The sequence below is a fragment of the Geotrypetes seraphini genome, chromosome 2 (assembly GCF_902459505.1).
Source record: "Geotrypetes seraphini chromosome 2, aGeoSer1.1, whole genome shotgun sequence".
Taxonomy (NCBI): domain Eukaryota; kingdom Metazoa; phylum Chordata; class Amphibia; order Gymnophiona; family Dermophiidae; genus Geotrypetes; species Geotrypetes seraphini.
In genome coordinates, this window is record NC_047085.1 from 162038859 (window position 1) to 162063622 (window position 24764).

General features: G+C 41.9%; 1 protein-coding gene across 5 annotated transcripts in view; it reads left to right on the forward strand.

Annotated features, from left to right (window-relative positions):
* Positions 1-24764, forward strand: part of CDH7 (cadherin 7) — a 390069-nt gene that overhangs the window by 275587 nt on the left and 89718 nt on the right. For 4 of the 5 annotated variants that reach the window (XM_033934193.1, XM_033934192.1, XM_033934194.1 and 1 more), the window contains one exon: positions 9152-9405. In XM_033934193.1, the coding sequence (XP_033790084.1) occupies positions 9152-9405 (254 nt within the window). Of the gene's footprint in view, positions 1-3768; positions 4785-9151; positions 9406-24764 lie in introns of those variants that run through there. The other variant, XM_033934196.1, reaches the window with a different exon arrangement.

A 24764-nucleotide genomic window follows, 5' to 3' on the forward strand; every position in this document is an offset into this window, starting at 1 on the left:
TCTGCCTCAGCGGAGGCAACTTCTTATGTTTTTATGTTCTTATGTGACAAACAAGACAGTGGTGTTATACAGTTAGGCATAGAGATTTTTTTTTTTTTTTTTAAAACACCCGAGGGTTTTTGTTTTTTTGAAAATAAGGGTTTTTGTTTTTTTGAAAATAAATTTGTCACGTTGTGTGCAGAGTCAGGACTGTACCTTTTCTTTTTCTTTAATTTTTCTCAGTGGCAGTGGCATCCAGGTTTTGCTGCAGGAGCAAGTGAAGTAAATGTTGGGGGGGGGGAGGTGATTTTGGTGATAATGTGAGGTTGATTGAGGGGATTTAAATTCAGTTGATCCTTGCCACAGACTGGCAAGATGAAGTGGTGTAGAATGGATAAAAGTGAATTGGTTTTTCACTCTTTCAAAAAATAAAAAAAAGACCAGGAGGCGCTCATTGAAATTAAATGGAAATACTTTTTAAAATAAATAGGAGAATTTATTAATTTTTTTCACTCAAAGAATAGGTAAGCTCTGGAACTCGTTACAGGAGGATGTGGTAATAGTGATTAATGTAGCTGGTTTTAAAAAGTGGAAACCTTTTTTTAAACCTAGATACATTAGCCACAAGTTCCTGGAGGAAACGTCCATAGTCTGTTATTGAGACAAGCATGGGGGAAGCCACTGCTTGCCCTGTGATTGGTAGCATAGAATGCTGCTACTATTTGGGGTTTTCCCAGGTATTTGTGACATGGATTGGTCACTGTTAGAAAAAGGATACTGGGTTAGATGGGCCATTGGTCAGACCCAATATGGCTATTTTCATATTTTTATGTTCTTTTGGTGTGAAGCCACTTTGCATCACCACAGACTGACCGTTCTGAAAGTGGTATTGGTGTATGATAGTAGGGAATAGGATGATGCTATCTAGTCTCATCAATTTTTCGGAGGGTGGGGGGAGGTAATGAAGTTGTAAATTAAAGTTAGGTTAAAGTTATAATAAAGCTGTGGCTTGGTTTTTACTACTACCATCCCATGCAAGTTTCAAGTTAAATTAATTTTAATAAACCGACCATCGACGTGCACCTGGCCGGTTTGCAATGCTAAAAATGAAAGGTTAAAATCAATTTTTGTAGGGGGGGGAGAAATGTGAACATTAAATAGAGAAATTACAAATACGAACATGAGCTTGAGGGTAAAGGAGGTGGGGAAAGCTAATAATTACATCATTAAAAACAAATTAATTAAAGGGAAGGGGGGGTGGATAAAACACCAGGAATGGGGATGGCTTCTTAAAAGCGGTTTGTGTTTATTATGCGGGCTGTTGGAAAGGAAATATTTAGACGCTATGGTATGCGTCTTGGAATAAGAACGTTTTATAGTTAACACAAAGGCAATACACTTAATTACACATGTATAATTGAATGGTAGATAATGTGGATTCATTAAATATATCCGACTGAGGTAGTATGAAGTGGCTTCTATGATACTGCTGCGATAAGAGTTAACTGATGGTAAGTTCCTAACTTCCTATGTATTAAATGAAGGTGCAGTCCATGCCATTGCCTACCCCATTCCAAACTACGTAGTTAAGGGAAATTAGCTCATGCTAAGTGACATCCTAAAGTCAGAGTGTGCTAATGAGGTAATTTTAATAACTGCATGACACCACAAGGAGTCCTGTGAGGGCTTCCACAAATTGTTCAAGTTCAGTATGTGCATAATTCCACTTTGAAAATTAGCCTAAGGAATTTATGCACTTAAATTTTTCCCCTGCTCTTGAACACATACAGTACACAGAGGCTACCGTAATTTTCAAATTATGCAGATAAATGAAAAGTACTCTTCTACCATGCTCCCAAGAGTGCCCCCTCTCAGTCTGGGGAAAGTTATGCATACACAGGCCGATGATACATAGTTTTATGTGTGTATCAGACACACAGCTTTTTAAAAGGCTATTTCTCCAAGGAAAATCTTGCTGTACCTGTAGAATTGCTTTAAAAAATTTAGTCTCTAAGGTGTCATTTTATAAAGGATTTTCTGCAGGCAGAAAGACTATTTTAGATACAGAAAAGTCCTTCTGCAGTGGTGTATAGACATATAAGTATGCGAGCCAATAAGATGGCATGTATTTAAACACACGCCATGTATAACATTACTGGAGGAGTTGGGGTGGAACTGAAATAGTGATGTGATGAACCATGGTACACCCTCACCTGGAATACTGTGTCCAGCACTGATCGCCATACATGAAGAAGGACACAGTACTACTCGAAAGAGTCCAGAGAAGAGTGATTAAAATGGTTAAGGGGCTGGAGGAGTTGCTGTACAATGAGAGGCTAGAGAAACTGGGCCTCTTCTCCCTTGAAAAGTGGAGACTGAGAAGGGACATGATCGAAACATTCAAGATAATGAAGGGAACAGATTTAGTAGATAAAGGCACCCTCTCCAAGGTAGAGAGAACAAAAGGGCATTCTTTAAAGTTAAAAGGGGATAGATTCCGTACAAACGTAAGGAAGTTCTTCTTCACCCAGAGAGTGGTAGAAAATTGGAACTCTCTTCCGGAGGCTGAAATAGGGGAAAACACCCTCCAGAGATTCAAGACGATGTTAGACAAGTATCTGCTGAACCAGAACGTATGCAGGTAAGGTTAGACTCAATTAGGGCATTGGTCTTTGAACTAAGGGCCACTGCAGGTGCGGACTGCTGGGCATGATGGACCACTGGCCTGACCCAGCAGCGGCAATTCTTATGTTCTTATTATATGAAAGTGTACAGTTACTTGTTTATAATGCCTATATAAGGGGCCCTTTAACAAAGCTGTGCTAAAAAAAAAGTGACCTGCACTGTTTTGAGCTTGTGGATTTCCTGTGCGCTGAAGTCACTTTTTAGCATGGCTCTAAAATGGCTGCAATTTGGCTTTCTCTCACTGGTTTTGAAACGAGTGCATGGCCATTAGCACGTGAACTCTTACTACCACCTATTTTGTAGGTGTTAAGGACTCCCATGCTAATCCTGTGCTAATTGGTCAGCATGCGCTAATGTCCATGCACTAACCAGTTAGCGCAGGATACGCCTAGTCTCTGCACCAAACGCACTCCCTGCATTAAAAACAAACAAACAAACAAACATATTTCTTAGGGTAACGTGTGGCTCTTGAGTGTGGCCTGCTTTTGTGCATTTTATGCAGCAGTAAGCACACATTAGTGGAAGACAAATTGACCATTCTCTGCTTTTGCATGCCTAAGGGAAATCCAAACAACGGCAGAGGGGCTGAAATCTAGCCGGTTTGAATTTGACTTTGATTTGACACACCTCTTTGTACCTTGTATGTAAAAAAAACTGTTGATTTCTGCGCGGTTATAACACAGTCACCGTTTTATCACTCATACGTAAACAACTATTCTAGCGGAAATGTGGAGTTTGTTATAAATAAACTATTTGCATTGCATGTTCTTTTTTTCCTGACAGTAAGGAATAATGTTTTGGTTATAGTGCAGAAGTCTGCGATTGTTGACTAACATTGGGATTTTTTTGGTTGTTCTGTAAATTTTACAACAGAGCCTCTGCGGGAGATACTGTAGCACCTTGTCTGGAGCTCATTTTATCCAGCTCCAACTGGCAGTCTCGCTTGATCAATTTTCCTAGCAGGGGTGCTGCAAGCCTCTAGATTGAATCAAAACAGCAACTGCAGAGCAACCCTTTGCTTAAATCAGTAGGTCTGACAGTGGCTCCAGCATGACTATTCCTGCTTCACTGATAAATGAATAGTATATTTCATTGAGTTTGGAAACTGGAATTTAGTTTGAACATGCTGCCGATGAAATAAATCGGACATGCTTTGTGTTAGCATTTGGAAAGGTTCCCTATTACTTTTCTTATAAGATATTACTATTCATCCTAACTTATAATTTAATAAGAATGAGGTCCTTTTATGAGGGGGTACTGAAAAGTTCTCAGCCCAACCAACCACAATTCTGTGCGTTGTTTCGCCAATGTAGCTGAAATGAGTGTTATCTTATTTTGTTACGTGCCAAGTTGTAGAAACAAAATTCTCTGTTTTGACATTGTTTCAGATCATTGATTGAACCATATCCACGGCATTCTCTTTTTGGTTGGGCTGAGAACTTTTCAGCACACCCTTGTATTAAGCTGCCTTAGTCCCCGTTGCATCTATGATTTGATTGTAAGGACCATTTTAATTGTATAATATACTTGTTTTTGTGATTGATTGTAAGTGATATTGTATCCTTGATTTATTTTATTTATACATTTATTGTGTTAAAATCCAATAAAAATATTATATATACATCCTTAGCTTGCTCTTGTGTGGGGGTTTTCCCATTGTGGTAAGGTCTGAGTACACTCCTTAGGATTGGGTAAAAAAACAAAAAAAAAAAAACACTGTGGGAACTCATCTAGATCAGTCTTAATTGGATGAAAGTTTCCAGGACCCTTTCAGAGCTTGACCAATTCAGCTACTTCTCAGGCAGCTTCCTGGTACTACCAGGTGATTTAAGCGGGTTATAAATGCTATAAATAAATAAATATTTGTTGCAACACCACCACTCCAGGATCAGGGACCTGTATTATAACTTTTCACTCTATTGGATGGACTGGCTGGGCACCTCTCTGCCTGGACTCTTCATCAGTCGTCGCTCCGTTCCTTCCTCCATAGACCTGTGGACCAAAAACAAACAAGGAACCCAAGTGTGATCCTTTGGCTTTGTAGATATCCCAGTCTCCAGGAACTGCCTCAAAGCCTCGCTCCCATCCTGATTGAATACCTTTTACCTGCAAAAACATGGGTGAGTCTGAGTCTATGCCTTTCTCATGTCAGTATTGACTGGCTACTGGCGTCACTGGTCCTCTGGCTCTCATGCTCACCTCATTGTGTGCTTGCCTGCCTTCTGACTACGGCGGTAACAGCTCCAACACACATAGAATTCCTATGAGTGTTGGAGATGTTACTGCTGCGGCCAACGCTAAAAACCGTGCTATGGTTTTGTAAAAGGGGGGAAGGGGTCAATTAGGGTTCTTCAGAAAAACCTAAAGTTGGATAAACTGTGTGAATTGAGGTTTTCCCCATGAATTTGATAGTGCTTGATTAGAAAACAATTTAAAAATTTTTTAAAGCCCATCCTGGGGTCGCTCAAAACCACTGATTATACAAAGCTCCGTTTTTCTTTAAAATTTGCTACCATTTTTGCTTAATGGAACAAATTTCTTGGTATTATATCTATACTTTTATGTTTTCACACTCAGCAGTGATACATTATGCAAACAAATATAGCACTATTTTATTAAATGAACATTCAATATTTACATTTTATTGTGGAAAATAACAGAAATGTAACATATTTTGCTAATAGCTAAAGATGTACATTTTGGTATAGTCATCTACCAATGATGTTCCAAACACTCAGGCATTCAAAGTCTTCTTGAGATCGTTAAGATAAACCCTGCAATGCTGTTCAACTCCATGCATCAAAACCCTCACACTGCACTGGGTGATGCCAATGTAAAAAGTCAGTTATAAAAGCAGTTATATTCTGCAGCTCCTCAGTATCTCTTGTCTCTCCTTATACACTTCCCCCAGGAACTCCGTGCCCCAGACAAACTGATTTTATCTGCTTTTATCACTTCCAAATCCAGACTTTATTCCAGGCATACAGGGCAGTGAGGTGAAAGGCATAAACTATCTGAGTCCGTCCACTATGCCCTCTTGCCTTTCCTTGTTCAAAAAGTCTGAAAACCCACCTTTTTGAGACAGCCTTCAACTCATAACCCTACTCCCTTCTGCCCTCTGCTTACCACCCTAGCCAGCAGTTTAACCATCCCATCTAACTGTAATCCCTACCATGGCATCCTGTTTGTCTGTCTTGATAGTTTATATTGTAAGCTCATTCAAGCAGGGACTGTCTCCTTTGTAACTGTCTCCTTTGTAACTTTGTAACTGCATACATCTGGTAGCACTCTAGAAAGCAAGAAACTTTTTCCTCTCATGTGTCTAGAAACGGTTAATTGCTTCCTCACTTCTATACTGCACAGTATTAAGGGTCAAAATAATTAACCCTCCCCCCTTTTAATTGAACTGTAGCATGGTTTTTAGCGCCAGCCACAGTGGTAACAGCTTTGACACTCATAGGAGGAGGTAAATCCTCAGTAGCAGGGTCTGGGAAGAATATGAACATGCGGTACTTCTGTATGTAAGCAGAACATAAGCATAGCCTTACTGGGTCAGAGCAATGATTCATCTAGTCCAGTATCCTATCTTCATGGAGACCAATCCAAGCCACAAGTACCTGGCAAAACCCCAAATAGTAGCAGCAGTGGCATACCAAGGGCAGGGGGGGGAGGGGAACAAGGACAGCCATGGGTGCACGCCCTAGGGGGTGCACAGCCAGCCGGGTCCGGAACCTCTCGTGTTGCTCTACAACGGTACCTGCAACTCAGCAGAGTTGGCAGCCGCACTGAAGTGCAGGAAGGTCCCGTGATGACTACGTCTGTCAGCTATGCTCAGGAAGACATAAGTGACATCGTAGGAGGGTGGACCGGCAGCCGCAGTCATTGTGGGACCTTGCAACAACTCCCTGCGTCTGCCGGTCCACCCCCTCCAACGTCAATTATGTCTTCCGAAACAGAGGCGGCAGACACAGTCATCACGTGACCTTGCTGGTTTGGAGGGAGAGAGAAAGGATCATAGAAGGGTGGTTGAGGGAGAGAAAGGGGGCAGGGTGGTATGGAAGGGTGGTAGAGGAAGAGAAAGGTGGGCAGATGCTGATGGAATTGGTGTGCAGGGTAAGGGGAGAGAGACATAAGGGGGAAGGATACTGGATGGAATTGGGTTGGAGGGAAAGGAAGGGGGCAGATGCTGATGGAAGTGGGGGGAAGGGAGATGAGATAGTGAAATGCCAGACCATGGGGGTGTGGGAGAGGGAAGGGAAGAAGAGGAGAGGAGAGAGATGCCAGACCAATGGAGGTGGGAATGGAAGAAGATGGATGCCAGACCAATGGGGGTGAAGGGAGAGATGGAAGGGGGAGGCATACAGTTTCTAGAAGAGGCATAGAAGGAGAGAAGATGCCATATAGAAGGGGCAGAGAGAGGGGAGACAGTGGCTGAAATGAAGAGAGTGACAAGAAAACGAGGAAAGCAGAAATCAAGGTAGAAAAACAAGGTAGAAGACTAGTAGAACATATTTTTTCTATTTATTTATTTTTTTGCTTTAGGGGAGATGCATTGCTGTTTCTGTGGTGTTGCATTGTATGCAGAGTCCAGCTTCTTGGTGATTCAAAGAGTCCAGCTTCTTGGTGGTTCAATTTAACCTTTGTCTACCTATTTCTATTTTATCCCCCATTTTACAAAACCATAGAGCATTTTTTTAATGCTGGCTGTGGTGGTAACAGCTCCAACGCTCAGAATTCTATGAGCGTCTGAGCTGCTACCACCGTGGCTAAAAAACACACTACAGTTTTGTAAAAGGGGGAGGGGTTAGTTTGTGATTACATATTCCTTATTAGGCAAAGGTGTTTTCTGTGTTCTGTGTGTTCAAAATACATTTATTTTTTTTTTACAAATCTATATTAAATTTTCAAACTACCATAGTGCAAACAAAGAATTTCAATATACATAAGCTTACACGAAATGTACATTAAACTTATAGACATTAATGTATAACTATTTCCCCCCACCAAATAATCTGAAAAAGTACACACCTACAGGAAACCCTCCATATATATTCCCCATATGAAATTCCAATGCAAAACCCACCCCCTTCCCACCCATCCTGGATGTGTATGCTTAAGGGTCGATAAAATAAAATCAGTTACCATTCCTTACAGAACTTAGTCAATGGTTCCCCAACATCCATAAATTTCTTATACCGTCCCTTTTGTACAGCCATTGAATGTTCCATTTTAAAAGTATAACAGAGAGATTCCCACCAGAAAGTGTAATTTAATCTTTCACATTTCCACCAATTCCTTAAAATAAGTTGTATGGCAACTCCTGTCATTATAAAGAGAAGTTTGTTATTTCGAGCAGATATTTGGCTTTTAGCCTTCATTAACATACCTAATAGGACATGTTTTTCTGTTAGGATTGACTAAGCAGGATTGATCTGTACTAGTCTGGCTTATTTAGTTTTACAATGGGTATATTGATGTTGTACTGCTCACTGCAGTATGTAAGTTGCTGCCTTTTCCTAGATACACTCTTGTGTAACGTGTAGATTGTTACTAAAAATCATGTTTCTCATACAAATGGGGGGTGTCAAAAAATGATGGGCCCCGGGTGTCACATATGTTAGATATGCCACTGAGTAGCAGCATTCCATGTCACCGGTCCAGGGCATCGTCTTCCTCTGAACCTTGCTGGGGACTTAGCTGCCAGTCCATGCTCTGCTCTGTAGTGAACTTGCTGGTGCCACTGATACATTCATTTCTTGGAGGGGGGGGGGGAGGCAGAGACTGTATTTTGTGTGGTTCCAAGGAAACTCATTACTTGCGTTGCTGCCCTCAGGTTCAGATGTAAAGGCTTCGACTGGGGATAAGCTCTTCTCTCCCCAATTCCAGGAAGTAATTGTCTGAGTTTAAACTCTGTTTATTGGACTTCTGCTTTCTGCTGACAAGATCCCTGACCCTGTTTTCTGGGCAGAGCTGCCTTGATAAAAGGATCCAGATATGTGTGTGTGCTACTATTCTCTGTCATAAAGTATCTATAACATCATTGAGAGTGAGATGATTGCTATGTTCTTTGCATTAGGTAACATAGATTAAACAGAGCTGTTTCATTAATTATTTATTGTAAAATGCTGTAGATTTGTTGAACTCAAATCCCCTCCTTTACTAACACATAGCTTGAGTTTTCGCGTCGACTGTAGCGATAACTGCTCTGATGCTCATAGGAATTCTATGAGCGTCGGCACTAAAACCCATGCTACGTGTTAGTAAAGGAGGGGGATAGTTATCTACCAATTAAAAATACCTTAGTTGGAAAAAAAAATAATACACCACATAGAATTTCTGTGAATCTATTTTAAGCATTACCACCACCTAGCATGCCATAAAACTCCTGGGACACCGATAGTAAAGCAATTCATGCATTGATATTCTCATAAATTAAAATCTGTGCTTTTCCCTGTTTCATCATATTTCTTAATAACTGTCTTTGCAGGAACTTGATTATGAATCTAAGACAAGCTACACTCTCAGGATAGAAGCAGCAAACAAGCATGTTGACCCTCGCTTTCTAAGTTTGGGGCCCTTCATGGATACGACGACAGTGAAGATTATCGTGGAAGATGTGGATGAATCACCTACATTTACCCCCCAGTTATATTCGATGATGGTGTCTGAAGCAGCAAAGTTTGGCACCAGCATTGGAACAGTCCAAGCTCATGATCCGGATACTGCTAACAGCCCTGTGAGGTAATGGAAATGTTCTCTTTTTGGTTTCTATTCTTTAAATCACCGTGCAATTAACTAATTTTTGCAAACCCGAGATCGGTGTTTTTGGTGCTTTATGTATATCTGCTTAGGCTTGTACTTCTATTCTGTTATTCTTAAATAAAAATCAATTTGACCTTTCTAGGATTGAATTGATTAATCTCATAGTTAGTTCTGACTTTGAGAAATAAAAATTCAAATGGAAATGTCTGATTTTCTAGCCAAAAGATATATCAGGGTTGGTGAAATGTCAAAATTTTGCATAAAATAGGGAGGGGATTTAGGACATGCCTTTTTACATTGTAATTCAAGGTGGTGCGCATTTAGGTCCAGTGTGTATTTTCTTATTCCCAATCTAAAGGGTCCTTTTACTAATCTGCAGTAAAAAATAAGCCTTAGTGCACCCTTACACAGGTATTTCCTGCATGCCAAGTCCATGTTTTTAATTTTTATTTTGATTCATGTGCTAATATTGCCATTAGCAGGCAACCATATTTAAAAATGATTTACCCCCCTTTTAATAAACTACAATAGCCGTTAAGAGCGCAGGGAGCCACACTGCTCCCAACGCTCATAGGAACTCTATGAGCATCGGGAGCAGCATGGAGCATTCAGCGCGGCTCCCTGCGCTCATAACCACTATCATGGTTTAGTAAAAGTGGGGAGGGAGGTTAGTGAGCACTTAGTAATTTCGAGTTTACAACAGCGGTGTCTACTGCGAGCTGTCAAAGCTTAAGGTTAACAAGGCAATGGGGCCTGACAACCTACACCCCAGGGTGCTCAGGGAGTTGTGTGATGTCTTGGCGGAACCGCTATCTGCGCTCTTCAATCTCTCCCTTAGTATGGGTAACGTCCCGTTGGACTGGAAGACGGCTAACTTCATTCCACTCCACAAGAAAGGCTCCAAGATGTAGACAGCAAACTACAGACCGGTGAGTCTCACATCAATAGTGTGCAAACTAATGGAAACTCTAATCAAACGCCAATTGGATACGATCTTGAACAAGGAGAATCTATGGGATCCCCGTCAACATGGATTTACTAAGGGGAGATCCTGCCAATCCAACCTGATCAGCTTCTTTGACTGGGTGACGAGGAAGCTGGATGTTGGGGAGTCCCTGGACATCGTATACCTGGACTTCAGTAAAGCATTCGATAGCGTACCACACCGCAGGTTGCTGAGCAAGATGAGTTCTATAGGATTGGGCGACACATTGACGAAATGGGTTGGGAACTGGCTTGGAGGTAGGCTTCAGAGGGTAGTGGTGAACGGCACCCCCTCCGAAATGATGGAGGTAATCAGTGGAGTGCCATAGGGCTCGGTCCTGGGCCCGATCCTATTCAACATCTTTATAAGAGACTTGGCAGAAGGGCTGCGAGGTAAAATAACATTATTCGCCGATGACACCAAACTAAGCAATGTAGAGGGCAAAAGCACAACAGACATAAATTCAATGTCCAACAACATGATGCACGACCTACTCCTACTGGAGCGCTGGTCTAGGTTCTGGCAACTCAGCTTCAATGCCCAAAAATGCAGTCATGCACCTGGACAGCCAAAATCCATGCAAGACTTACACCCTTAATGGCGAGATCCTAACAAGAACTGAAGCAGAACGAGACTTAGGGGTGATCGTCATTGAGAACATGAAGACTGCCAATCAATTGGAGCAAGCTTCATCCAAGGCAAGGCAAATCATAGGTTGCATACGCAGGAGTTTCGTCAGCCGTAAGCCTAAAGTCATTATGCCATTGTATAGATCCATGGTGAGGCCTCACCTGGAATACTGTGTGCAATTCTGGAGGCCGCATTACCGTAAGGATGTGCTGAGACTGGAGTCGGTCCAGAGAATGGCCACCTGGATGGTCTCGGGACTCAAGGATCTCCCGTACGAGGAACAGCTGGATAAGTTGCAGCTGTACTCACTCGAGGAACGCAGAGAGAGGGGTGACATGATCGAGACATTCAAGTATCTCACGGGCCGTATCGAGGTGGAAGAAGATATCTTCTTTTTCAAGGGTCCCGCGGCAACAAGGGGGCATCTGTGGAAAATCAGGGGCAGGAAACTGCACGGGGACACCAGGAAATTCTTTTTCACTGAAAGGGTGGTTGATCTCTGGAATAGTCTTCCACTTCAGGTTATTGAGGCCAGCAGCGTGCCTGATTTAATGCCAAATGGGATAGACACATTGGATCTATTCACAGACAAAGGTAGGGGAGGGTCATTGGGGTGGGCAGACTAGATGGACCGTGGCCCTTATCTGCTGTCTATTTCTATGTTACTGCTGCCCATTTGTGGTAAAATAAATGCTCTAATTGATGAGCAGAGGAACCCTCACTCTCTGTCTGTTAAATGCCCCCTCAACTAATTTATAAAAGTTGTTTAGTGTGCAATGCGATCATGAGTTGTTGGAATATGAGAGCATTTGAGGAAACAGCCCTACAAGCCAGGAATAAATACCCCATGTTGCAGAACAGTGTTTCTTCCTTCCAGAAAGCAAATCTGTGAAGCATTTTTTTTTTGTGTGTGTGTGGGGGGGGGGGAGGCGGAGATTAAAGAATGCATATGAGAGTCAGATGGAAAATCTCCTCAAGACCTGCAAGAAATGGGGGGAAGGGGGAGGGAGATATATTCCTGTTTATTCTGGGAAAGAAGAAGTGTCACAAGAGAAGCCCCTATAGTAAGAGGCAGTGCTTCCTAATTTAACCCAGAAGTTGGTACTGCCTTGGTCTGTGTAAATGGGGATTGACTGTGCAACTCTGGAAGTTCAGGAAACCCAAAGAAGTTTTGCCCTTAAAATCTGGGTGGAGGGGGGAACAAGAAAGCTTAGGGTTGGCACGTCAGATCTCTTAGAGAGAGGAAGAGATAATGGACTGTGGATGGGCAGACTGGATGGGTCTGCCATCATCTATAATAATAAAACCCTAAGCGAGCATGCACACTCTTACCAGCATGTTCCCTGATTCCTGATCTGTAGGTCTGTGGCTGGCAAGAGTGTGCATGCGCGCTTACAAAGTTCCCTCTATCGCAGACCCCATACTCCACGGCCGAAGTCAATGCAGGCGGCATACTTCACAGCCGAAATTGACATACTCCACGGCCGAAGTTTCCGAAGGCGGGGATCGAGATAGGAGCCGCGGCGGCAAATTTAAACGACCGAAGTTGACAACTCTCACTCAGGTCAGGAGTGAGAAGCTTTTCAAACCCCCCCAAGCACCGCCGCCGCTGCACCTTTTCAAACCCTCCCTCCCCAGCACTGCCGCCATCGGTACCTTTTTTTAACAGCCTGGTGGTCCAGCGGTATCCCTCCCTCACTAGACGGCTCTCGCTCAGGTTAGGAGCGAGAATGTGAGGAGCAAGCCTATGCACTCCCGCTTCAGCCCGCCGCTTGCTCCTCATATATGTACTCCTAATCTGAGTATGAGAGCCGTCTAGCGAGGACAGGAGAGATTTTAAAAGGTACGGGGTGTTTTTTTAAAAAAAATTTCCTTGACGGTTGTTGGTTGGTTTTTGTTATTTTTCTGTGCCAGACCACGTGAAGGGAAAGGGGGGGGGGGTTGGGGAAAATGCTGCTGCTGCACAGGAACCTAGAGGGGAAGGGAAATACTGCTGCTGTTGCTGCACAGGGAAGTGGGGTGGGGGGAGGGAAATGCTGCTGCACAGGGAAGTGGGGGAGGGAAATGCTGTTGCTGCTTTGGAGGGAAATGCTGCTGCACAGGGAAATGGAGAGGGAGGAAATGCTGCTGTGGCTGCTGCACAGGGAAGTGGGGGGGAAGAGAAATGCTGTTACTGCTGCAGAGGGAAGTGGGGTGGGGGAGGGAAATACTGCTGCACATGGAAATGGAGGGGGAGGGTATGTTGCTGCTGTACAAGAAAGTGGGGTGGGGGAAATGCCAATGCACAGAGAAATGGAGGGGGAGGGAATGCTACATAGGGGGCAGGGAGAGAGACAGATAGAAAGAAATACAGACAGACAGTGGGAGAGAGACAGAAAGAAAGGAAGAAAGACATAGGGGCAGGAAGAGAGACAGAAAGACAGACAGAGAAAGGGGGCCAGAGAGAGAGAAATACAGCAGGAGGTAGAGAGACAGAAAGAAAGAAAGACAGACAGACAGACATATATTCTAGCACCCGTTAATGTAGCGGGCTTAAAGACTAGTGTGTCTATAAAAATATAGCATGTTGGGTTATTATTCCACCCAGAGATTTCCAATATTCCAAGTGGGGTTACCTTTTCCAAGAACCCCTATACCAAGAATAGTTAGGGGAAGGTAGTTATAGCCTTTCTTACTTGAGCCAGCTGTATAAGAACTCTGGACTAAAGAATGAAAGACAAAACTGATTGGCATGGATAAGAACATAATAATAGCCTTACTGGATCAGACCAATGGTCTATCTAGCCCAGTAGCCTGTCATCATGTTGGCCAATCCAGGTCATTGGTACCTGGCAAAAACCCAAATAGTAGTAACATTCCATACTACCAATTCAGGGCATGCAGTGGCTTCCCCCATGTCTGTCTCAATATTAGACTATGGACTTTTCCTCCAGGAAATTGTCCAAATATTTCTTAAAACCAGCTACGTTAACCACTCTTACCACAACCTCTGGCAATGCGTTCCAGAGCTTAACTATACTCTGAGTGAAAAATAATTTTCTCTAATTGGTTTTAAAAGTATTTCCCTGTAACTTCATCGAGTGTCCCCTAGTCTTTGTAATTTTTGATGGAGTGAAAAATCAGTCCACTTGTACCTGTTCTACTCCACTTAGGATTTTGTAGACTTCAATCATATCTCCCCTCAGCCATCTCTTTTCCAAGCTGAAGAGCCCTAATCGTTGTAGTCTTTCTTCTTATGAGAGGAGTTCCATCCCCTTTACCATCTTGGTCGCTCTTTGAACCTTTTCTAGCGCCGCTATTTTTTATGCACAGCTCAAGAAAAGGAAAAAAGGGAAGGAAATGGCAGAGTGCTAAGTATGGATTATTTTTCAAAGAGGTGAAACCAGGTAAATCTTTTTCTTTTGATGTTTTTTTTTTTTCCTCAGTGTAAAACAGTCAGGGGAATGGAAAATAGTAACATTTGTTTGCTGCTTTTTAATATCCCAGGGGAGGGGCTGTCTATAGCGATGGCTGTAACCATTTGGAAGCAATCTAGTCTTTTCTCATACACCAGGAGACTGCTAGAACCTGAACAGATACTTAGATGAACTATTTATAGGAAAAAGAGAATTATCCTAAAATGTGAGGGTGAGCTTTGTAGAAACTGAAACTGGATAAGACTGTTCTGGAGAGTTTGGTTTAGTAGTCACTAATGGTGTTTTGAGGTTCATTTGCATATAACGTTTGATCTGTTTTAATTGACTATTTTTATGTGTTTTAAACCCTGAAAGAAGCGATCCAAACCTGATATGTTAGAGGTAGTAAACAAGAAACTCTGAATCTTTTTTTGTGTTTGTCAAGCTGGGTGTATAGGATTTTAATCTAATGTTCACCTTAAGATAAACAGGGACATAAAATAAAGACTTCCCCCCCTCCACCCCCACACTCGAGAGAAGCAAAGCCTACTGGGTGTTGATATTTCTGCCTATAACAGCTAGGATTTTTTCCTTACCACCTGAGGTCTCTCCTTGGGGAGATATTCATCACAGTAGTTAGCATGTGCAGATTTCCAAGTTACCACAGTACTGATCTTGTTCAGTGATACTCAATTTTTTTGTTGCATTAGACACATGCAATTTAGTAAAAGGTACTTTAGGTTGCCTAAGATCGTAAGGCACAGTAGTAGGATTTGAACTGGATTTTGCTTGTTCTCAGCCCATGACTCTAACTATTAGGCAACTCTTCCACTCAGCAGAGGAGATAAGATTGGAATGAGGAAGAAAGTCACTAGCATTTAGATTAGTGTCATACAAAAGCAGAAACAGGCTCAGTGAAGAGATTGATTTGCTCTTAGTTTATCAATTTGTGACCTGGCTTGATAAATAGCACATTACAAGACTCAAGGCATTAATGGATTAATGTTGGCATTAATACTATCATCCTTTACCACTGAAAATAGCACTGTACTTTTATGTGACTGCTGGTATTGATGTTTCGGTTCCAAATTATTTTTTTCATTTTTGAATGAAGGTTCATAATATCCCAGTAGAATGTAAATTAATTGTAGAGAGTGGTCATATCTGTAATTTTGTGAGAATGTGGTGCAGTGGTTAAAGCTACAGACTAAGCACCCTGAGGTTGTGGGTTCAAACTCACATTGCTCTTTGTGACCCTAAGCAAGTCACTTAATCCCCCCATTGCCCCAGGTACATTAGATAGATTGTTAGCCCACCGGGACTGATGAGGAAAATGCTTGAGTACCTGAATAAATTCAGGTAAACTGTTCTGAGCTCCCCTGGTATTGAAGGGGGAGGGGGGGAGGGAGGGATGGGGGAGGGAGTTGAGGGCTGGGGTTGACATCGGTAGGTTTTTTGCAGTTTTAGTGCATGTATTACTTTTGTGCTGTACTGCTGTTTCTCTGTATTGGTTTTTGTTATAAATCAACAATTACCAAAAGAAAAATGTGTTGTTAATGTGGAGCAAACACAAGTGTGAAAAAAATACTATTTTTGTTTAATTATTTTAATGTTTGGGGTTTTTTTCCTTGATGTTTGCATGATTTTAAGGGAGGCATAAACTTACCCCCTTTTTACAAAGGTGCGCTAAGCTTTTTAGCGCTTGCTAAATAGCACGCACTAAACACGTGCTAAACGCTAATACATGCATGTTATCCTATGGATGCATTAGTGGTTAGCGCACGTGTGGATGTAGCGCGTGCTAAATCCGCGCTAAAATGCTTAGCGCGCCTATGTAAAAGAGCTCCTTTATTTTCCCCAAGCTGTGTATTCTGTTACAAGATTTTTTTTTTTCTGCTCTTGGTTCAAAATATTGTCTCTGAATGTGTTTGAAAGGCTAGTCAAATGGTGTTCTGCCAGTAGTGTAAATAACTAGGACAACTGAGGGCTGGAAAGGGACTTCATCTTAGAAATTGACCTTTTGTGACTTTTAAAAAGGTGACAGGTTTTAGTCTCGGGGGAGAATAAGGCTGTTGCACATTTTATAAACAGCCTTGATGTCTTAGTGCACAGCAACGCTGGCAGCCAGAAAGAAAACAGATGATGAAACATAAAAGATAAAATGGAATTTTTACAGCATTCAAGAAGCCAGTATTATATAGAACATACATGGTAAGGTTAATTTTATTACAATGCACACAAATTGTGAAGGCATATGTATTGTGCATACCTATTTAGGGATCCTTTTATAAAGGTGCTGGAAAAAAAGTAGCCTTTGCTCCAGTGACGTAGTGAGGGAAGTTTGTGCCCACAGTGGAAGGGCCTGGTACTGATGTGCCATGTACACCTCCACCTGTGAAGGGGGTGTGTCTCTTAGATGTATTCTTCCCCCCGCTGTTCCCCTTCTAATCTTCACCGGCAGTGAGCAGGGTCTTCTACCCGCTGCTCACACTGGCCTAGCCTTCCCTCAGACATCACTTCCTGGTTCCGTGAACAGGGAGTGACATCAGAAGGAGGGCTGAGGCTGTTGCTGAACTGCAGAAATTTGTAATATTTTAATTCCTAGGGAATTTATATCCCAGTTTGACTTGTCTTGACGTGGACTTGGTATAGTTACAGCGAGTCTGTTCTGCAAGCTATGTTGTGCAGTGAAGATGAACAGGAGAGAAGAAATGTAATGCAGAAGATATTGACAGAGGTGAAGGAGATAATAAGACACAGCTTGGAGACAGCAGGGTGAGTCCCATGAAAAACTCCATCCATCAACACTGAGGCAACTCTAGTCACCTAATTACTTGACTGGAGCTCTGGAGAATCTGAGCCTCTTCTTACCTGAACCATGACAACAATAGACATCAAGCCATATCTGAGCAAGCCTGTGGTGGTTCTAAACACTCAGTCCATAGAAAGGTATGCAGAAATAACATCTAAGGCTGCTGGTCATGTGTATAGTCAGAAAAGGAGAGAAGATTATATTAGGGGCCAGATGTTCAGCAGGGAACTCATGAGCTAAAACAGAAGCAAATAAGATATGGCCTCTTTGCTGGGTGTTTTTTTTAATAGCATTAAATTAACAAAGAGGAAGGACCAAAGTTTGAAATCCCCAAAGTTGCTGGAACCATAACCACTAGGAGGTGTAAGGTAGTGGTGGTTGGTGATTCCCTTTTGTGGGTACAGAGGCATTGATATGCAGACCAGATATGATATCCCAGGAGGTATGCTGTCTGCCTGGGACCAAAATCCAAGATGTTATGGAGAGCTTTCCGAGAATAATCAAGACTAATGACTATTATTATCTGATGCTGTTCATCCACGTTGGTATTAATGAAACTGCTAGGTACCCCTCAGACCATATCAAAAGTGACTTTGTGGATCTGGGAGAGAAGGTGAAGCAGTCAGGTGTGCAGGTGGTATTCTCATCCAGGAGATGAATATGTGGATGGTGTTGTCAAGAGAGTTTTGGTTTCCTGGACCATGGGATGATTTTCCAAGGGCAGCTGAGCAGGGATAGTGTGCATCTATCAAAGAAGGAAAGAAGTGCCTTCAAAAGCAGACTGGCTAGCCTACGCCTACTGAAGAGGGTTTTAAACTAGAATTGTTGTGGCAGGGTGAACAAAGCCCCCAGGGGAGTTTAAGTTAGTGAATCACTAAATATCTCTACATAAATGAGAAAAGGAAGCAATGAAAGCAGAATATACTAATGCTCGAAGTATGGGAAAAAAGGTTCTGGATCTAGACGCTGTGATGGAAGAAGATGAGTTGGATTTAGTGGCAATCACGGAGATGTGATTCACGGAGAACCATGACTCAGATGTAGTTATAATTGGGCTATAATCTGTTCAGTAAATACAGGGTAGGAATAAAAGGAGGGGGAATAATGTTATATGTGAAAAATCATATTAAAGCCACACTATTGCAGGATCTACAGATTAAGGAAGAGACACTTTGGGTCAATCTGGAAATAGGGAATGGACAATGTATTTACACTGATGTGATAGATTTAATAGACATTCATAATATAGCTGTAAAAGGGTAAGTATTACTAGCTTATTTTACATGCTAGATATTGATTGGGGTATCCTTATTATGTGGTCTTGTAGAAGTAGGGAGATCCTGGATTCTCTACAAGAAGAGCTGCCACAGCACTAGTGGATGTAGCAGGCTATAGGTTTATAAAATAAATAAATAATGGAACCCACGCAGGATGGGGCCATACTAGATTAGGTGCTTACAAATGGGAAAAGTGTTTCTGATGTTACAGGAGATGATCACCACATAGTGTGGTTTAATATTAAGACAGGTGTAGAGGGGGGTGCAGACGCTCTGAGAGCGACGCTTCTGACCGCTCCATTCTTATTTTCCTTTTTCTTGCGAATTGGTTCGTTTCCTACCTAGGATGCCGAAGAGAAGGGGCAGGAATGCTGTTGGCGCCTCATGGCGCTCCGAGGTGCCCTCCTTCGGCAGGATCGAAGAAATGTTGCGGCGGATGCAGGAGGCAGCCCTGCCAGAGTCGGGAGCAAGCCCGCTGAGAGCACCGGATGGGGGCGAGACCGGCGATGTCTCTCCAGGGCTCGAGACCACCTTGAGCCCCGACCCTAGAGCTCCACCTCCGTGTCCCCGGTTGGCAAGTTCCCCAGGGATGGAGGAAACCCCGGAGATGGGGGAAGTACTCCCCCTAGAGGCAGCAGGGTCATCATGGGAGACTGAGGCAGTACTCTCTGTTCAGGGAGCAGCTGCAGAAGAAGCCGGGGGAGGTCATGTAACCGGAGGTGAAAGATTCCAGCCAGGACCTAACCAGGGGAACTTTTCTTCTCTTGACGGTGAGCACTTTAGCATTCAGCACAGTTTTCCTATTATTGAGAAACCAGCACAAGTGACTTTAGATTCACTGTGGGATTTGATTGTAAATTTCACCAAGACTATTAGTCCCAATTTCCAACATATTGAAAGGAAATTGATTCAACATTCTAGAGAGCTCAAAGATTTGTCAACGGAAGTGACTATTTCAAAGACCACTACTCAAAAGCTTGATCAAGAAATATCTATGACCAAACAAGTTCAGCAATCCCTAATTAAAGATAATATCAATTTACGGAAGAAAATTGAGACACTTGAAAATAATTCTAGGAACAATAATTTAAGATTAATTAATTTCCCTAGATTGACTTCGGTTACTCCTAGGGAAATGCTTAGGAGATATCTGATAGAGATTTTACAGGTTTCAGAAGAAACTTTACCACCATTTGTTCAAGTGTATTACTTGCCAAATAAAGAAGGGGCGCAAACGCAAGTTAACGTATTGAATCAAGCACCATTGAATGTATCTGAACTGTTGGAAACTTCAGAAATAGAAACAGTAGTACCTTCAACAATGATTTTGACCATAGCTCTTGCTTTGGATAAAACATGGTTGTTGAGACTTATCTTTAAAAATAGGAAGAAAGAGTTCCTCGGTTGCAAAATACAAATGTTTCCTGATCTTTCTAAAGAAACTCAAAGACGGCGAAGAGAATTTTTGTTGTTGAAATCTGGAGTCACTTCACTGGGAGCAACGTTTTACTTTGGACATCCGTGCAAGTGTATAATCTGCTACCGTTCAATTAAATATGTTTTCTTTGAACCACAACAACTAACAGCTTTTCTGGCCATGTCCAGATTGGATAAAGAGAAACTATCAGCTCCATAATTAATATCTGCCTTTTCTCAGTTTGTCTGTAATTTATCTTCTAATAATATTTCTTTAGCTCGCTTTAAGAAATCTTGGATCCACTTTTTGAGGACTTGAGTTGAGTTGGTTGGAAGATTTTTCCTGTTTTAATTTTATTTGGATAATTTATGATTTATATTGTTATAGGTCATATCTCAACTAATTTACTTTCTGTACAAATGAATACTTGTAATGTCATTTGAAAATTAATAAATAATTATATCATAAGGTGTAGAGGGGACTCATTCAAAAGTAAAGGTTCTAGACTTTACAAAATCTAATTTTGTTCAGATGGGGAATTACATCAAGGAATTGTCTAGATGGGAACATCTGAAGAAGTAAGAAAGCAGTGGGCAAAAATGAAAAGAACTTTTGTAAGGGTAACAAACCATTTTGTAAGGAAAGTAAGGAAAAGGAAAAGAAGGCTACTTCGGTTCTCAAAAGTAGTAGCTGAGAGGGGAAGGAATAAGAGGTTAGCTTTCATAAACTACAAAAGATCACAGAAAGAGGAAGACAGGCAAAAATATCTGGAAAAGTTAAGAGAGGCTGGTCAAGTAGCAAAGATGCAAATGGATTACAAATTAGCTGGCATGGTAAAATGGAAGGACAATATATTTCTTAGATATATTAGTAATAGAAAGAAGTACAAAAGTGGTATTGTGAGACTCAAAAGTGAACCTCACAGTATAGTGGTATATAAGAAATCAAATCAAATCAAAAGTGAAAGGAAGAATATGTAGAAACTGATAAAGATAAGGCTGAATTGCTTAACAAATATATATGTTCTATGCTCACAGCTGAAGTGCTGGGAGCAAGACCATAGAAGACAAATGCAAATAGGAATGGAGGTGTGGTAGAGCCTGATTAATTTTCAGAAAATTGTGTTTGTGAGGAGCTAGCTAAACTAAAGATGGATGATGTACATCTGAAGGTACTGAGGGAACTTAAGCACGTTCTGTCAGCTCTGCTGGCTGACCTTTTCAATGTTTCTATAGAGTCAGGTGAGGTACCGGAAGAGCAGGACAGGATTAATTCTTCGAAGGTCTCTAGGCACCCAAGTATGCTGGGGCCCCCCCGCCCCTGCCCCGCTCCTACCCCGCCCATGCCCCACTGCTGTCCCGCCCCCATTTATCTGTTTTCTTATTTACTTCTTTATTTCCACTTGTATTTTTTTTTTTAATTCAAAACAAACAAAGATTAGCATACCAGTGCACAGTTTTTCTTCTATGCAATCCCCAAACATCTCTGAACAAATCCCCCTTCCTTCCCTTCCTACCTACTTACCCAGGACTTTAACTCTGAACCCTTTCCATGCATATATAAAAGTATTCAAATATTTATAAAGCAGTAATACTATCCAAAATATGTCTATATTAATAACCAAGTTTACAATGCCTCTCAACTGCCTCACTCTACATCAACCAACTGTAACCCATGTGTTCATCCCACGCTTCTTTGAACATAGAGGATCTAGAATCAGATAATAATATTAAATATTGAACTAAGGCCAGTACTGGGCAGTCTTGCATGGTCTGTATATGGCAGTTTGGGGGAGGATGGGCTGGAGAGGGCTTCAATGGCTGGGAGGGTGTAGATGGGCTGCAGTAGATTTTGACGGAGATTTCGGCAGTTGGAACCCAAACACAGTACCGAGTAAAGCTTTGAATTCTTGCCCAGAAATAGCTAAATAGAAAAAATTTAAATGTAATCAGGTTGGGCAGACTGAATGGACCATTCAGGTCATTTACTATGTTACTATGTATAAACAACCAAATCTGTAACTCCTCTAGCACGTTCCACTCCATGTATGTTAACTTGCAACGAAACAACAAGGCAAGCAGTCCACCAAAAAATCCAACATGAAACAAAAGAAGATTGGCAGAAAAATAAGGAGATTCAAATCAGGTTAATTCAAGATGCTCCCAAGAACCATGCCTGATGCATTTTGCCAAACAAGGCTGGTCAACGCTAACAAAAATAAACATGTCTTTCATACAAACAGTGTTGTACTAATCACCTTTGTTTTACTTCAAGCACTAATTTCAACACAAGGCTGATGTGGTTAAGTGAACACTCAGACCCACAGCTGAGGTCCGGTGAAACAAGTTCACGGGGCAGCTGTTAAGGAGACCATCATAGTTGTTCACAGTCTCCTCCACCAAACAAAGACTAAATAACAGAAAATAAAACTTAAATAAAAATAAAATCATAAATTTCACAACAACTTAACTTTGAATGGTGTAGATGGTACACATAACTGCTCCGGGCTCCTCCGTTTACTCACAATACCGACCCCCCAACCTAGGTTTCACCCGCTGGCTTCTTCAGGAGGGGTACTACAATTACAAGATAACTCAAATCAACACTGCACCACACAGCTTGCTAACTTAATAAACACTACATACAAACAGAACACAGAAAACACCTTTGCCTAGTATGGAATATGTAATCACAAACTAACCTCTCCCCCTTTTACAAAACTGTAGTATGGTTTTTAGCCATAGCCAGCGCTAAAAAATGCTCTACAGTTTTGTAAAAGGGGGGATAAAATATAAATACGTAGAAAAAGGTTAAATAAAACCACCAAGAAGCTGGACTCTGCATACAATGCAACACCACAGAAACAGTGATGTCTCCTAAAGCAAAAAAAAAAAAAAAATAAACAGAAATTTTTTTTCTACCTTTGCCTTCTCTTGTTTCTGCTCTCCTCATCTTCTTGTCACTCTCTTCTTTTCATCTTGAAATTGTCTGCCTCTCCCTTCCATCTCTTCTTCCCCCCCCCCCAATTGGTGTGGCATCCATCATCTTCTCTTCCCTCCTCCAATGGTCTGGCATCTCTCTCTTCTCCTTCCCTCTCCCACATCCTCATGATCGGGCATTTCACTCTCTTCTCTCCCTTCCTCCCACTTCCATCAGCATCTGCCCCCTTTCTCTCCCTTCAAGCAATATTGTGAATTAAAATTAAATGTTAAGCCACTTAAAATTAGACAATTTTGTCTTTATTTTTGAATGGTTTTTCTTTGATCAAGTTTGCTATCTCCCCCTATGTTCCCCCCCACCCCCTCCCGTGATCTCCACTCATCGGGCAAGCCCTTCTTATATGTACTCTTCTCTTCCACTGTGAACTCCAGACTCCCTCCCTTCCTTCTTGCGGCACCATATGCCTGAATCAATATTTCATGCTCCATCCCTGGCAGTGTTCAAATTCAAGCTAAAGGCCCACTTTTTTCAAACTGCTTTCAACTCTTAACTCCCATTCACTGCTGTCAGATACCTATACCCACTATAACCTCCCCAATCCTGAAATGTCCTGTCTAAATTAGATTGTAAGCTCTTCTGAGCAGGGACTGTCTATTTTACATTAAATATGTAATAATAATAATAATAATTTTATTCTTATATACCGCCATACCCGGAGAGTTCTAGGCGGTTTACATCAGTTACAGTAGTATCTGCGTTGACACGCAGATTTACAAACAGTTTGAACAATTTTAAACAAGTTATCAGCAGTATACAATTTATCAGGTAGAAACAAATGTAAGAGCGGGGTTTACAGCATTTTATCATGTAAAGACAATTTATCCGATGTAAATAGTTTATCGGATATAAGCAGTGTTAATCGAACTTAACAGAGGATGACTGGCGGAGGGGAGATGGGGGAGAGGGGAGCAATTAAGGGGGGAAGAGCGGGGGTGGGTGGGGGGGTGTAGTAATGTAAGCGGGGGGGGGGGGGGTTGTTAGGGGTCTTGTTTGCCGAATAGGTAGGTTTTGAGTGATTTTCTGAAGCCGAGGTAAGTGGGGGCCTCGAGTATCATTTGTGCAAGCCATGGGTTGAGCTTAGCTGCTTGGAAGGCGAAGGTTTTGTCTAGGAATCTTTTAAGGTGGCAGAGTTTTAGAGACGGGAAGGCGAACAGCTGAATTCTACGGGATTTCTTGTTTGTGTTGTAGAGGTTAAAGTGAGAATTGATGTAACTTGGTGCTGAACCATTTATCGATTTGTAGCAGAAGCATGCGAATTTAAAGAGGACTCTAGATTCAAATGGCAGCCAGTGAAGTTGGTGGTAGAAGGGGGTGATGTGTTCCCATTTCTTAAGGCCGAAGATGAGACGCACCGCGGTATTTTGGATTATTTTTAGTCTCATGGTGGTTTTCTTTGTGGCGTTGAGGTATATGATGTTGCAGTAGTCAAGGATGCTGAGGATGGAGGATTGTACAAGTAGGCGAAAAGAGGTGTCGTCAAAGTATTTTTTTATGGTGCGGAGTTTCCACAGTACGGAGAAGCTTTTCCTGACCATGAGATCGGTGTGGTTTTCTAAGGATAGATTTTTGTCCAGAGTGACTCCCAGTATCTTTAGCGTGGGCTCGAGGGGGAAAGTTTGTCCTTTTAGTTGAATTGAAGTGTCCTTGATTTTGTCCTTGGGGGTGGCTAGGAAGAATTTTGATTTGTCGGGATTGAGTTTCAGTCTAAAAGATAACATCCAGAGTTCGATCTGGTTGAGAATGTTTGTAATGTAGTTGAGTCGTTCTTGTGAGAAATTGGTTAGTGGGATGGCTATTGTGATGTCGTCTGCATAGATGAAAG